Source organism: Microtus oregoni, unplaced genomic scaffold (assembly GCF_018167655.1).
Source record: "Microtus oregoni isolate MIOR12 unplaced genomic scaffold, Mior012 000048F_ref0000485, whole genome shotgun sequence".
NCBI lineage: Eukaryota > Metazoa > Chordata > Mammalia > Rodentia > Cricetidae > Microtus > Microtus oregoni.
In genome coordinates, this window is record NW_024543222.1 from 4,670,179 (window position 1) to 4,685,868 (window position 15,690).

General features: G+C 51.2%; 1 protein-coding gene across 1 annotated transcript; it reads right to left on the reverse strand.

Annotated features, from left to right (window-relative positions):
* Positions 1 to 7,331: 7,331 nt before the first annotated feature.
* LOC121436060 (E3 ubiquitin/ISG15 ligase TRIM25-like) lies at positions 7,332 to 14,925 on the reverse strand. The gene is made up of 8 exons (XM_041635666.1): positions 14,873 to 14,925; positions 14,734 to 14,777; positions 13,740 to 14,407; positions 10,330 to 10,425; positions 9,925 to 10,158; positions 9,203 to 9,365; positions 8,947 to 9,009; positions 7,332 to 7,888 (listed from the first exon to the last, which is right to left on the reverse strand). Exons 1-8 carry the CDS (start codon positions 14,923 to 14,925, stop codon positions 7,332 to 7,334), a joined length of 1,878 nt encoding a protein of 625 aa, XP_041491600.1.
* Between the last annotated feature and the right edge of the window lie 765 nt (positions 14,926 to 15,690).

A 15,690-nucleotide genomic window follows, 5' to 3' on the forward strand; every position in this document is an offset into this window, starting at 1 on the left:
AGTCGGCTGGGATGGAACAGTTTCTTTAGTCTGTGGTCAGTGCCCTGTGTGGGATGAACTGATGTCTGCTCAGATCTCCCTATGGAAATTCTCCAAACCACTCTACCCCCTGCCACCCAAGGGCCAGCTCAGAACTGAAATCCTCGTGTGTGTGTGTGCATGCACTCATGTGTGTGTGCGTGTGTTTTGAGACAAGTTTCTCTGTGTAGCCCTAGTTGTCCTGGAACTTATCCTATAGACCAGTGTGGTCTCACACTCAGAGATTCATCTGCCTCTGCTGGGATTAAAAAAGCATTTGCCACCACCGCTGGTGTGTGTGTATATGTGTGTGTGTGTGTGTGTGTGTGTGTGTGAGAGAGAGAGAGAGAGAGAGAGAGAGAGAGAGAGAGAGAGAGAGCAGACTCAGAGTTCACCACACTAAGCCACACACTGGACTACAAGCTCTGAGGCAGAGGAAGTGAGCGCTGTGGGTATTGGTGAGGTTTTCCCTGAAGAACTGAAATTGATTTCAGATAGGAGGGTAGGGGAGACGGGAATCAAACACATCCATCCAACTTGTACCAGGACAGAAAATGGATCTATAATGCTGAGCCTTGGGCCACCTAAGAGTCATGGGCCCAGAAGTCATCTAGGAAACATGTCTGGTTCACTGGAACGAGTTAAGCAGAAATCCAGACCCTATGTCTTTTCTAGCTGTGTGGCTTTGCTATGGGAGACAAAAACATCGTGTGCCTTGTCCTCCAGGCGGGAAGAGCTCAGCAGCCACACTGAGGAAGATATGGCTTCTAGAAACACCTGGCAGGAAGCCAGAGTGATTTAACTGGTGGCATGTGCTCCTGGCAGTTCATTACTTACTTTGGCAAGGTCGAGCTGCTAGCCAGGTGTCATTTAACACTTCACTCAGAGCGCTGGTGCCCAAGCAGGCGTCCTGTCGGCATCTCAGCCAGATGTCCAGGCACTGTGGACATTCCATGTCTCTGTGCAACCCCAGATACCTCCAAATAGGGTGAAGTGACTAAACCACTCGCCTGGGACAAAACTTAAGGCATTAGCTGAGTGCGGTGGCTCACACCTTTAATCCCTGTATTTGGGAGGCAGAAGTGTGCAGATATCTGTGAGTTCAGGTCTAGCCTGGTCTCCATAACGAACTTCGGGCTAGCCAGGGCTATATATACTGAGACTCTGTCTCCAAAACAAAACAAAAAAACTCAAAAACAAACAAAAAACCTTAAGGCAGAAAGCTCAACCATCCAGGTGAAAGTTCAATGTAATGTTTCTAGAAAATATAATCATTAATCATTAATTACCATGGAGTAGTTACCTAGTTTTGTGAATAAAACTTTATTGATTTCAGGTCTGAGATTCAAGCAAGGGGGAGATGAGCAATGCAAACATCATTATGAATTTGCTCTTTATTTACTGTTTCGATAGTCCGACCACTGTGGGGGTTTGCACTAATATTGGAGAATGTTAATAAAACGCTTACTGAGTTGATACCCCCTCTTGTTTCACTCTTAGGGCCTACTTTACCCTTCTATTTTTGGTTGTGAGCCACCCTTGAATGGCTGAGCCTCTCCCCAGCCCATGCCCACCCTCCTCCCAGTACCTGTTTTTCCACTCCCTGACCTGAGAAGCCCAGGGAATCTAGAATCCCCAGCAGATATGGATGCTATCCCAATGCATGCTGCTTCGCATGGGCCGAGAAACATATTCACCACAACACCGCTGACAGGCCACAGTCTAAAGCATCTTCAAGAAAGGTGGAAATGGAGGCAGGAGTGATAGGCGGGTCCTGAGCCCTGCCAAGATGCAGAGGACACAGTCAGCCTCAAGGTGTTGTAGGGCATCCACCAGGGAAGACGGCCAGGACATGGGTTTAAACCAATAGAAGATCTCCATTAGACAACCAGAGGCGACATTGGGTTTTGGGGTTCTCAGTGTACCACTGAGCCTTTCTCAGCGTGAGTTTTTAAATACAAAAACCATACTCTGGCTGGACACACTTCACTTAACAACAGTTAGCCAGAAGTGGAACTGTGGGAGCCAAAAGGCAAGGCTGGCTTCAGAGGCTTTCCTAGAACTATGGACCTGGATGGATTATGTCTTCATTTTGGCAGATGGCACTGTCTCTGTGTTGTATGGCCTGAATAGTACTTCCATCATGGAGTCAGTTGTGCTAGGAGGAAAAGAGTCACTAGGGAAGGAAGTAGGACAGCTCCCTGCTGCTCACACACAGCTTCACTTGACACAGGGTCCGAGTGGTCCTCGCGGTCACGTTGCAGAGAGTTCCTGCAGCCCTTGTATCAACTATTTAGGATCTGCTAGGTATCAGGTATTGCGAGTCTTTCTCTGTCTTTCCAGCCAGCTCCCAAATCATGACACAGAGACTTATTATTATGAAAGCTTGGCCAATAGCTTGGGCTTATTTCTAACCAGCTCTTATAACTTAAAGTAACCTATATCTTTTAATCTTTTTTAAATATTTATTTATTATGTATACAATATTCTGTCTGTGTGTATGCCTGCAGGCCAGAAGAGGGCACCAGACCCCATTACAGATGGTTGTGAGCCACCACGTGGTTGCTGGGAATTGAACTCAGGACCTCTGCAAGAGCAGGCAATGCTCTTAACCTCTGAGCCATCTCTCCAGCCCCCATCTTTTTTTTTTTAATGTGGTTTGGTTACCTTTACTTTGTAATGCTTATGCTGCTTGCTCTGAATCCTAGTGTCTCCCCCCTTCTTCTTCCCAGCATCCTCTCTGCCCCCCAAATCCTGCCTAGCTATTGGCCGTTCAGCTTTGTATTAAACTAATCTGAGTGACACATCTTCCCAGTGTACAAAAAGATTATTCCACAGCAATCAGGTGTGCATTCAACACTGGAGACACAGATGTGATACTCGGATAACCTAAGCCTGGTGAAGTCACACATGAAACCGAAGGCAGAGAGTGTGCAGGAGCGACATTGCACACAGGGTGTTGTGGATGCAAAAAAGAGGCGACCCCTGGCTTAGCAGAGAGCTCAAGGCCAGCTCCCCGGAGCTCACTTTAGCTGAGTCCCGTGGAATAAGCAGGAACAAGACAGGTATGAGTCAGGGTGTGGAAGGACGCTCCAGGCAGACAGAGGCATAGGCAAAAGTTAGGAGGTGAGATGATTTGGGATGAGGGAGTGGTGGTGAGGAAACTCAGCAAAGCTGCCTGGCACTCAGAGGAGCAGCCAAGGGCTAGGGTGAAGGACTGGGCCAGCAGGGCAGGATGAAGACAGCCCAATTCTCCTGAACTGCGGGGTGTCTTCCCCTAGATTTCTTTTCGGGAAAAGGGCAACGGAGACTTTATAATGTCGTGGAGTGTCCACCATGTCAGGAAGGACCTTGACCAGGGCATCCCGAATAGCCAGCCCCCTTCTTTGGTGGAGGGATGGGTAAAAGGCTCTATTCCAGGCTGTGGCCTTCTGGTCTCAATTCTCTCTCTTTGTCCACCTATAGGAATGGGATGAAGAGATCCCACTAGCATCTTTTGGCCCTTCTTGGACTCTGGGCAAACTTGAAGTAACATTACAAAAACAAAGCTTGGTTGGGTGATGGTGGCACATGCCTTTAATCTCAGCAACAGAGTTTGTCTGCAGAGTGAGTTCCAGGACGTTCAGGATCACACAGAGAAACCCTATCTCAATACAAACAGACAAAAAACCAAAAAGCAACAAAACAAAACAAAACAAACAGGTAGACTGCTTGCGTTTGAGTTCAGGCTTCCCAAGCACTTTGCCTGTGTGACCTCGGGTAGGCCTCCTGACCTCTCACTCCTCAGCTTCCTCATCTGTGCTGTGGGGATGAGTAACACGATATGAGGATTAAATGCTAATATACTCTTTTTATTTCATTTTCTAGAGACGTGGCTGACATGTTGCAAGTGTCTGTTAAAAGCAGAATATCTTGGCTGATGAGTTTGCCCAGCAGGTAGACGTACTTCCTGCCAAGCCTGATGACCTGGGTTCGATCCCCAGGACCCACAAAATGAAGATTGAACCACCTCAGGCAAGCTGTGCTCTGACCTCCACGCATGTATGATGGTGCGTGTGCGCACACACACACACACACACACACACACACACACACACAAAGAGTAATTTAAAAAATTAAAATTTTTACAACTAGAAACGGCAAGATGTTATTGGTCATCCCTTCATCTATCAATCTAGACTGTTCGGCCCTGGCTGTCCTAAACTCACTATATAGACGAGCTTGGCCTGGAACTCACAGCGATCCACCTGCCTCTGCCTCCCAAAGAGTAGTGGCAATCTGGTCCAATCTTTCTATATGGAAAACTACAGATTATGAAAAACATTTCTTTTCTTTCTTTTTATTGTTTTTATTATTATTATTATTATTATTATTATTATTATTATTATTATTATTTTGAGAGACAGGGTTTCTTTGTGTAGTCTTGGCTCTTCCAGAACTCACTCTGTAGATCAGGATGGACTTGAACTCACAGAGACTCACCTGCCTCTGCGTCCAGAGTGCTGGAATTAAAGGCGGGCACTACCACCACCTGGTGAAAAACTTTTTAATTTTTTTTTTATCATTTTAACAGTTGTGTGTGTGTTTGCGTGCACAGGAGTACAGTTGACCTCAAAGTGTGGAATCCCCAGGAAGTGGAGTTATAGGCTGTGGTGAGCCAAGCAGCATGGGTACTGGAAACCGAACTCAGGGCCTCTGGAAAAGCAGGAAGCACCAGTGCTCTTAACCACGGAGCCATCTCTGTCTCTGCCTACCAAGTACTCCTAAAAATAAAGCACCTGTGGACTCTCTCTCTCTTTTTCCTCCTTCAGCAAGGTCTATTTAGCTGTGTCTGGCTTGGAGCTTGCTATGCAGCCCAGGCTGGCATGTGGCACCACAGTTTGTGGTGGTGGACTATTGTTCAGCCCACACCCTCCGCACTAGGGAGGGCACAGGTCGGAAGATCAGATGGTCAAGGCCAGTCTAAGCCACGCTGACTTTGAGGCCAGCTTTATATAATGAGAGCCTGTTTCAAAACAAGATGGAGGGCTGGAGAGATGGCTCAGCGGTTAAGAGCATTGCCTGCTCTTCCAAAGGTCCTGAGTTCAATTCCCGGCAACCACATGGTGGCTCACAACCATCTGTAATGAGGTCTGGTGCCCTCTTCTGGCCTGCAGGCATACATGTAGAAAGAATATTGTATACATAATAAATAAAAATAAATATATATAAAAAAAAACAAGATGGAGCAAAAACCCAAACCAAAGGATCCTGTTAGAAACTCATGCACTGATGACAGAGGTCAGGGGTAGGGCCTGTGTGAAGTGTAGGTGAAGCTTGAGCCCTGACTTTTGTATCTCCCTCTCCATCAAAGAAATGTGCTAAGTCCTCGAGCAGGAACTAGAGAATTTAAAGGTGTAGGTGATATTCCAGAGTGAGTTCCCGCCCTGGCTTCTTCACCTGGAGTGGGAAGGTGGGGGGGGGACACACATGTTCTAAAGCCCCCGTCTCTGATACATAGTTAAATTGGCATCAATACACTACTGGATTTAGAATTGTTCGTGCCCAGTGATCCCTTTTTTTCCGTGGAGCACGCTAGGAAAGCGCTCTACTATGGAACGGTGTCCCCACCCAGGTACCTGGATCTGCGCACTGAGCACAGGGAAGTCATTAGGAGGCCCATTTCCTCCAACGTGATCTCTCCCCTCCGTGACATAGTCTCCTGTGGTGTGCTGAGCCATGGCCAAAGGGACCTCGACTTTTTTTTTTCTTTACTGGTTTAAGGACACCACCTCTAGTGATAACACATGGAGTCCCCAAATAAGGAACCCTGAAATAAAGAGCAGCTATTTAAGCAGCAGATACAAATCTTTGGATGTGTGTCCCAGGATACTGCGACTTCTCAGAAACCATCCTGTTGCTATATGCCTTGGCGATCTGGGGGGTGGAGGGGTAGGCAAAGCAGGTTGGTCAGCTCCCTGGAGGAAGCAGCAATCCTCCTGCCTCATCCTCCTGCCTCAGTCTCCTGAGTGCTAGAATTACATATATGGCCCACCACATGCCCTGCTGACTCCTTTCCTGATCCAGGAAGAGTGAGAGTCGGGAGCAGAGGCGTGATCTAGGCCCCAGGAATAAGGAAAGCCTCTCTCCTCAATACGAGGAAGATTTCATAGCCTTGGGAAATTACTCAGAAGCCGAGAGAAGACGCCAGGGAGAAGTGACCACCTCTCAGTCCCAGCCAGCCACAGGACGGCACCTCAGGAGACCTTCGAAGCTCAGCAATGCCCTCCTCATCCCAAAAGGAGTGCCTCAAGGAGAAAACAGGGTTACTAATTCCTGCAGGAACTGCATTCCCAAGTGTCCTCGTGGTGGGGTGCCGCCTGGTCTGGCTGCCACCTGCCTTGCCCTAGGGGCTTTCTCTCTTGTGAACTTTCTCATTTTGTGGATCATTAACTTAGCCAGAGGAACCACGGCTGGCTGGCTGAGTCTGGAAATCCAGAGTGCTTTCCCAGTGGACAGGAACCCTCAGCTGGATGTGGGGGGTGGGTGGGTAGGGCTTCACTCCAACCATCAGGGACCTGGACTGGCCCTGAATGGAGCCTGCACAGACTTTCAGGCCTCTCACGGGGTGAGTTAGATTACAAAAGCCTGAGTGTCCACAGCCCCCATGAGTGGAGTGGGTACATGGGGGAGGGGCAAGGAGCGGCTCTCACACATCATAAAGATGAGGGGGCAGGTACTGGTTACCCACTTGGTATCCACAGCCTAACACGCTGCAGAACGCACTGGCTGCGGCTGCTTTGCTCTAAGGAGGTCAGCTCACTGCTCACCACCTCTCACCTGGACCTCAGTCCTCAGCCCCACGTCTTGCATCTAAGATAGGGTTTGGCTCCTCAGCCCTGACTTTCCTGTCCCCATCTAGATGAGCTAGGTCTCTGGCCAACCCTCCAGGGCCAGCTGGAGACTTGCTTGGCTCAAGCCTTGCCCCACCTGAGGCTTCGCAGCCTTTGAAGATAGCGGGGAGCGACATAGATGGGCCTGAGAAGCAAGACCAAGGGTTGCTGATGGACTGTGTAAGGGATGGTGCAGGATTTTGGCTTCTGAAGGACACGTTATCCCAGCCCCAGGGGACCTCCAGTTTGGTTCCCTCCGTGTTAATGGAGGCATGGCAGATAGCATTCAGAAATAGGGCTGGGAAGCAGGTGGGCCCCCACTTTTGTCCTGGGTGCGGGGGACCACGCCAGGCCGGCCCCTGCCACCCTCTCAGCACTTCTGCCCAGCCACTACATAGAGTCTAACTTTATTGGCAGCCAGCCTGTGCCGGCGGGCGCTGCCTATGCCTCGGAGTACTGCTTGAGTGTGAGCGAGGCTCCGCTGCCGACCATGACCGCAGGGTACAGAGGCTCGAGGAAGGAGGTGAGGAAGCGATAGAGGAGGCTCATGTCACCCGTCACCCCATAGAAGGACAGGCAGCCGGCGCCGAAGTCCAGCGCCACGCCGAGTGTGTGGTGGTAGGAGCCGTGCAGCACCGTCTGCGTATTGTTGTGCCACACCGAGAACTTGAGCGAGTCCCACTCCAGACACCACGAGTAAGGGTTGCGGCCCAGCAGGTAGACGATGTTGCGACTGGGGCGGCTGCCCAGCGGAGGACAGTGGCGGTACGTGACACCCAGGCATATCCACGAGTTGGAAACCTCGGCCTCCCAGTAGTGACAACCCTCCGACAGGCCGGGGCAGCACAACACTTGGGGCCACTGCTTGAAGCCTGGTAAAGGGCTGTTGGTGGTCGAGGGCTCCAGAAGGATGCCCAAGTTCAACACCGAGTGCGTTTCCTTGAACAAGAAGAGCTCCTCGCTGGCCGTGGCGGGGTCGAAGTTCAGGTTGCAGTAACCTGGCATCGGGATGAGAAAGCACGAGGGAGCCCAGGTCACCGTTCCCAGGGCAGGGTGTGAGCAAGGAGCAGGTGTTTGGAAAGAACTCAGACTGCACCCCAGGATCCTAGAAGTGGCACCCTCTCTCCCTGCTGGTTTAGTTCTCATCTATTTTATTCTTGTGCTTTTGAGCCCAGGTTAGTCCAGGCTGACCTTGAACTTGAGGTAGCCATCCTGCTTCAGCCTCCCAAATGTTAGATTACAAGCATGCTCCTTAAAATAGCCCAATTTATTCGGGCAGTGTTGACAACAGGCCTTTAATGCCAGCTCTCGGGAGGCAGAGGCAGGTGAATCTCTGAGTTTGAGGTTAGCCTGGTTTACATAGTGAGTTCCAGGTCAGCCAGGGCTACATAGAAAAACCCTGTCTTGAACCCCTCCCCACAAAAGGCCAACTTTGCTGGGGCACTCTAGGGGCTGCATCAGACAGCCTGGAGGACTAAGACTGGAAGACCCTGTCCTATGCTGGACTTTTCTGGAGGGGCTGGGAACAGGGTCCCCCCAATGTCAGACCCTGATATAATAATCACCTTTCTTATTTGTTCAGGAATGAGACTGGGGGAGGGTGAAGGGTTCCTGGCTGAGGTGACCCACGGGTCAAAGATGTTCCATATCTGATCCCCAATTTCTCAGAAGCCTTGGGAATTTGGTTCTGGGGCCAAGACCAGGGAGAGGGCTTGTAGGGACATCAAATAAATGGACGTCTGGAGTCGGAGGAAGGCATAATGCCTACTCCAGTTGACTTGGCTAACCCCCCAGGGAAGTTGGGAGCCTCCCAGATGAGGGCAGGAGGCACTGACACATAAGGCCCAGAGAGTCTCAGAAGGGCTGCCTTTGAGGTAGAAACGGACAGGGTCTCCCTTTCTTCCTATTAAGCCTCTCTGAGATCCCCAGTATTCAGTGAGAGGTCAGGAAAGAGAAAAGGGAGTGCCCTGAAGGCAGGTGAGGCGGGGGAGTTACAGCCCCTAGGGATTCTTCTCCTTTCCCCTCCCCTGGGTTGGCCTCTGGTTTGAGAACTCACACTGAAGTAGTGTTTTCCTGTCCACAGCTGAGGGTAGCACCTCATAGGAGCTCATCTTGATGCCTGGGGAGGGGGGATGGAGAAGCTTTGCTGAGGACCCTCTTACAGCCCAGCATCCTTCCAGAGGGAGGCTTCACCAGTCCTGGAGCCGGTGACCTGGGAAGGGTGAACACAGGCAGACAGGGCTCCACAGACAGTGCCCCGCGGGAAGGTGCCACTCTCAGGCCACAGGACTCCAGACTTCGCAGAAACTGACCCTTCAAGAGCAGCTGGTTGACGAAGCTGAGGCCTATGTCCATCAGCCGGGTGCGGAGCTGGGCCAGAGTCTCTGGCAGCTGAAGGAAGCAATGCGTCTCCTCATAGCTGGTGCCCATCAAGGGTTCCATGCAGGCAGGGTAGTGCTTCAGTCTGGGGAACTCCTGCTATGCAGAGAGGGGCAAGCTAGTACCCCACTAGCTAGGGCTCACACACCTGCCAGGGGCACCTCCACAGGTGAGTGGAGGAAATGTCACCCATTTTCATTCAACCGTGAGCATCTGCCTCCTCCTGGTTGGTTGGCAGAGCGTCTGTGGCAGTCTGGCTGCTGGAGAAAACGGTTGGAGGGTTGGAGTTGAGCCTGTAATTGCTCATCAAGATCATTGTCAAGTCCACCCTGCTGTCCAGAGGGGGACAAGGAAGGAGTGGTCTTTGAAATCTGTCTGGGGTATGAGGGTAATCTGAGGAAGGAGATCCCTGCTAAGGAGGGCCCAGACATAAAGGTTGGTCCCAGTGCATAGAGAAAGTCGCTGCCAACTTTCTGGTCAGCCACCCTGCCTAGCACTTCCCTATCTCTTTATTTACCTCCCACCCCCGCCCTGCAGTAACACCAGACCATGGCTAGGGAGGAAAATGGGTTTCAGTATGTAAGACCGGGCTTGGTCTAGAGGGGGATTCTTGGTCTAGAGGGGGGTTCTTGGTCTGGGGGGGGGGGGGTCTTGCCTGCAGGAACTGCTCGTCGCTCCTGTTGGTGAGCAGGCTCTGGAGCCAGACACTGTCCCCCTCCAACGTCAGGAGCCGGTTGTGGCTTTGCTGGATAGAACTGCCCAGCTTTCCCAGGGCAGCCGCCTCTTCTTTCTCCACAAACTCCAAGACCTGTATCTGCAGCTGTTTAATCTCGTGAAGTATCTCTGAGAAGCAGTTGTTCACCTCATCTCGCATGGTCTGGATCAGTTTCTGGAGTGGGTGTGTAGGGAGGCACCCCTGAACCCTACTCCTACACCCGACTCTCCTGGTACAGAGCCTCGCCAAGTGTTCACTGTTTCCCCTCACCACACCCCCCTGTAGTTTCTGGGAGGTTCCAAGAGCCCCATAGCCTGGGCCTGGAGTGGTGGTGGCCCACCTTACCGAGAGAAAGCTTACTCGTCCGTGGTGCTTCTGGCTGTCGGAGGCGATGATTAGCATCTGGTTCTCCACGTTGGCCTGAATCTTCCGAACTTCCACCTGGAACGTGTGGTGGGGGGGGGCAGAAGAGAGGTAGGGGTGGAGGAAGGGTCCCCCACTGCCCTCCCCCGGGGGTCTTGAGAGAGTAGTCCTTGGAGAAACTCAACTGCCAACCCTGGGCGAGATGGACCCCTTTTATTCCTAGGCTTCTGTGAGCCGAAGACCAGGGCTGAAGGGCAGCTGTCATTTATGCTTCTAGTTTTTGTTCCTCCACTGCCCCAGAGTCTGGTTCTTCATTCATAGGAACCCGTTTCTCTGCTCCTAATAGTGATGAACGCAGGCTTCAGGACACAGGCAGTGCTGGGAAGGGTTCAGCAGCTTCAGCTAGGGAGGACGCGGTGAGAACCACGCAGGGCGGAGCTTATATGTAGACACCTGGGTACCCCAGAGCAATGCTGCCCAGCTCCAGACCTACATAAGTCCATAAGCAACATTGGTACAGGGAGATTCGTGCTTTGGCAAGCTCCTATGTGAAAATCGGTGCTGGCCAGGCCAGCCTGTGGCCAGGCAGGGCTTCCATCAATGGGTCAGTTGAACTAAATGATGCGTTTAGCGATGTCATTGGCTCTTTTCTGACGGTAAGTTCCTTTTCTTAGCAGACTGATGATGGTTGGTTAGGTTATGTCAGGACACCGAATGTGCCTGATGGCTAGCTAAAATCCAGAGAACTCTTTTCTAAAAGCAATGCAAGAACGAGAAACTAGGTACTGAGGAAGTATAGGCAAGGGTATCCTCAGACTCAGGGAGTTCCAGATCAGACTGGGGTACGGGAGACCCTGCGAGGGGAAGGGGCTGGCAGAAGAAAGGGAAAAGGAAGTTAATTTAAGCTGCAGTGTGTGTGTGTGTGTGTGTGTGTGTGTGTGTGCAAGCGTGCATACATGTGTTTTTATGTGAGTCTACCTGTGTGCATAGGTGCATATGTATGTTAGTACATGTATATGTGGAAACCAGAGATTAACATTATTTTCCTCAATCACCTGCTGCTGGATTTTCTTTTAAAAACAAAACAAAACTGGGAGGCAGAGGTGGGGGATCTCTGTAAGTTTCAGGCCAGCCTAGGCTACATAGTGAGTTCCAGGACAGACAGAACTGTTATAGAGAGAAACCCTGTCTCAAAAACACCAATATATATCTACAAATATATGTATTGCATATGTGTGTGTGTGTGTTTTGTCTGCATGTAGGTAGTTGCACTACACCGTCCCTAGTATCAGATCTCCTGGAACCAGAGTTACAGAGGTTTGGTGCTAGGTTTTTTTTTTTTTTTTTTTTTTTTTTTGGTTTTTCGAGACAGGGTTTCTCTGTGGTTTTGGAGCCTGTCCTGGAACTAGCTCTTGTAGACCAGGCTGGTCTCGAACTCACAGAGATCCGCCTGCCTCTGCCTCCCGAGTGCTGGGATTAAAGGTGTGCACCACCACCGCCCGGCGGTGCTAGGTTCTGAACCCAGGTCCTCCAAGAGCCGAGTTCTCGACCACTGCACCACCTCTCCAGCTCCTTCTCCCTCTGTTTCTGTAGCAAGGTCTCTCACCGAGCCGAGAGCTCATCGATACAGCTAGACTAGCTAGCCAGCAAGCCCCAGCGATGCCCCTGCCTCAGCCTCTCCAGTGCTGGGATTCTAAGCGTGCCCCACCATGAACTCAGGTTCTATAAAAACAAGCACCTTATTTACTGAGCCATCTCCACATTCTGATTTCTTTTGGGGGAGCAGAGTTGATTTTATGTAGCCCAGGCTGACCTTGAACTTGGAGTCCTCTTGCCTAAGCTACTTAAGTGTTAGCACTTCAGGTATGCCCAGCTTTTGTTTTTTGTTTTATTAGCATTACTTTTTATGTGGATGGGTGTTTTTGCCCAGATGTAACGTCTGTGTACTCTGTTGTGCCTAGTGGCTGTGGCTGTAGAAGACGGGTATCGGATCCCCTGGAACTAAAGCTGTAAACCACCATGAGGGTATTGGGAACAGAACTCAGGTCTCTTAACTGCTGAGCCATTCTCTAGACCCTTGAAATGGGGATCCCACTATGTAGCCCTCGCTGGCTTGAAACTACCTATGTAGATCAGGCTAGCCACAATAACCCGTTCCCACAGCACCTGCTAAGAAGGTTAATTTCTTAGAAGCGGTGCTAGTTGTTAGAGCATCCACTACCTCTCTTGGGGGCTGCAGTGAACACCAGAAGCACATGGGGTCCTAGAAGTGTTGTTTAATGAAGTGCTCACAGGGTTTTCCTCTGCTGAACTATACATGGGGAAGGGCTGGGGAAGATTGCTTTAAACAAAACCAAAGAAAGAAAATGTAAAGAGTTAGGAAGCAACAGATGTTTCTTTCTACTTCTTTCCTTTTGAAACATTTTATCTATGACTTTACAGTGCATGGGTGTTTTTCCTGGTGCATTTCCAAGAGGGCTCTGGTCCCCTGGATCTGGAGTTACAAACACTGATTGTGAGCCGCCATGTGGGTGCTGGAAGCCAAACCCAGGTCCTCTAGAAGAGCAACCAGTGCTCTTAGCTGCCGAGCCATCTCTCCAGCCACCCTTTCTACGGCTTCTTGAGAGCAGCAAGTCACAGGCGTTTCCTGGCTACATCTCCGAGGCAGACACTCTAAGCAATCTTTCCTACCCCTCACCACGCATTGTTCTCCGCAGATACAGACTTCTGACATGCAGTTCTGTCCCTTCCTTAGTAACCTAACTTAATGCCTTCCTGTTCTGTAACGTGACCCATCATGTTAGCAACTGCCTGAGAAAAATGATTATTATTGCGGGAGGCTGTGAGCATGCCAAGGCTCACATATGGATGCTGGCCCTCATCCCTCATCTTTCACTTTTTTTTCCAAGACAGGATTTCTCTGTGTATCCCTGGCTGTCCTGGAACTTGCTCTGTAGACCATGCTGGCTTCAGACTCAGAGATCTGCCTACCTTTGCCTCCCAACAGATTACCTTTAAAAAAAAAAAACAAAAACAGAGTCTCACTACGTAGCTCTGGCTGTCCTGAAACTACGTAGAACAGGCTGGCCTTGATCTTACAGAGAACCACCTGCCTTTATTTCCCAAATGGTGGGATTACTTGTATAGTCACGACCAGCTCTCCTTCCACTAAAATGTAGGTCCTGAGGACGGAACTTAGATCACCAGGGTAGAAAGCATCTTTACCCGCTGAGCCACCTTGGAGGCCCTGCCTAATTGTCTTTGGGTTCTCATGTCGCTTACGTTTCCTGGGCTCTCCAACTCCTGCCTTCGAATCTCAAGTAACTGGTGCCATAAAGCCTGGCCCGAGCTGTGTTACTTTCCTCGGGGAAACGTGACAGACCCATCCTCACCTCCTTACGGGCCCGTTCATCCTCCAGCGGGGTGGAGTCATGGTTCTTGTGCTCCTCCAGCAGGCAGGTTCCGCACACGCAGCTGCCCTCGGTGCGGTAGTACAGCTGCCGGAGCTTGCGGTGTTTGCGGCACAGGCGGTTCTTGAGGTCCCACACAGGCTCCAGGAGCTGGTGGTCCTGGAACACCTGGTCCTCAAAGTGGCTGCGTAGGTGCTTCTCACACAAGGAAGCCATGCATTGCAGGCATGACTTAACTGACCTCAGCTTCTGCGGGGAGCAGAAGTCACAGGGCACATCTGTGGGGCCAGCCAGGTTCCACAGGGGCCCTGAGGTCTGGCTCTTGGCCTGGGTGAAGCAAGCCACCATCTCCCCAAGAATGACATTCTTGCAGAGGCGGGGCCTGGTGGGAAAGGTCTCTCTGCACTGGGGGCAATAGTACGTCTCCCCGATGGCAGCCAGGTGGTCCCAGAAACTCTGGAGGCAACTCATGCAGAAGTTATGGCCACAGGCGGTGGTGACGGGATTTCGGAAAACCTCCAGGCAAATGGGACAGAGGACTTGGTCCTCCGGCATGCGTTGGCTGCTGTTGCTGCTGGCCAGGAGCTGGATTTGAGGCACTCGGGAGGACTGGGAAGAGAGCTGTGGGGGAACTTGGTCCTGGACTGGTCCTGAGAAGACAGAGAAAATCCAGGCATGGCGGGGGTGGGGACAGTGGCCTTTACACCAGCGACGTGGTCTTGCACAGCAGGGACATGTTCTTTACACCATGGGCACGTTCCTTTTTACATCCTTTGTCTCTCAGAAGTGGCTGTCTGACCACGGGGTGCCAGAGCTGTGTCATTAGCCAGCCTGCACGTGGGTGGACATGAAAATCGTATTGCCTGGTTTCAGCCCCGGTGATGGGTAAGATGGTGAGAGAACGAAGGACAGGATGGTGTGGGGAAGAAACCACTTCCTTGGCCCTTGGGAGGGGAGGTCAGAAATTTGAACTTACGTGAGACTTTCTGCATGGCAGCAAGAGTCAGAGAGTTTGTTGTCCTGTGGCAAGAAGGAAAAGGACCCATAGAGTCAGAGACCAGGACCTGGACCGAGCCTCACTCCTCAGCTGCTGAGAACGTCCCCTCATGTCCTACCTGGGGGCTGACGACTGCCGTCTTCTCTCCTCCCCCTGGGCTTGTTGTTTCATGGTTTTCCTACCCAGATGCCCTTTCTCTGAGGATGGCCCAAGTACTGCTGATGTCATAATTTGGGTGCAGCCAGCCCCTGCATCCTGCCTGTGATGTCATCAGGGCACAGGTGTGCCACGGGGCAGGCTGCAGTGCTGTGCAGTGCCGACGCATCTCGCTTCTCTGTGGATGGATCCTCAGCTCCGGGGCAGAAGAGCTACCGGCAGCTAGAACCACTTGCCGCTGATGTAATGTCTGCTCGTATTTCTGAACAAAGAGGGAAACGGTCAGTGAGCCACAGCAGCATCCTGGGAGCTTGTTTCTCCTCTCTGGAGTGTGATTCTCATGAGGTGACAGGACAAGGCCTCTTCTTGGCCTAACGTGAGATCCAAGCATCATTTGGGTATTCTTCCTCCTCTCTCCTCTTCTTCAAAGACTTGTTTTGATTTTAGGAATGAGTGTTTTGTCTGCATGTGTGTATGTGCACCATATGCATCTAGTTCCTGAGCTCAGGAGAGGGCGTCAGAGGCCCTGGAACTGAAGTTACAGATGATTGTCACTGTGTGTGTGTGTGTGTGTGTGTGTGTGTGTGTGCGCGTGTGTGTTGGAAACTGAACGCAGGTCCTCTGCAAGAGCAGCAAAAGCTCCTAACCACTGAGCCATCTCCCCAGCATCCCCCTTTCCTCCTCTCCTTCTTCTTCATGCTGGTGATCAAACCTGGGCCTTCCACATGCTGGGCAAATGCTGTACCACAGAGTTACATCCCCAGGCTAGTCCCAAGTCCA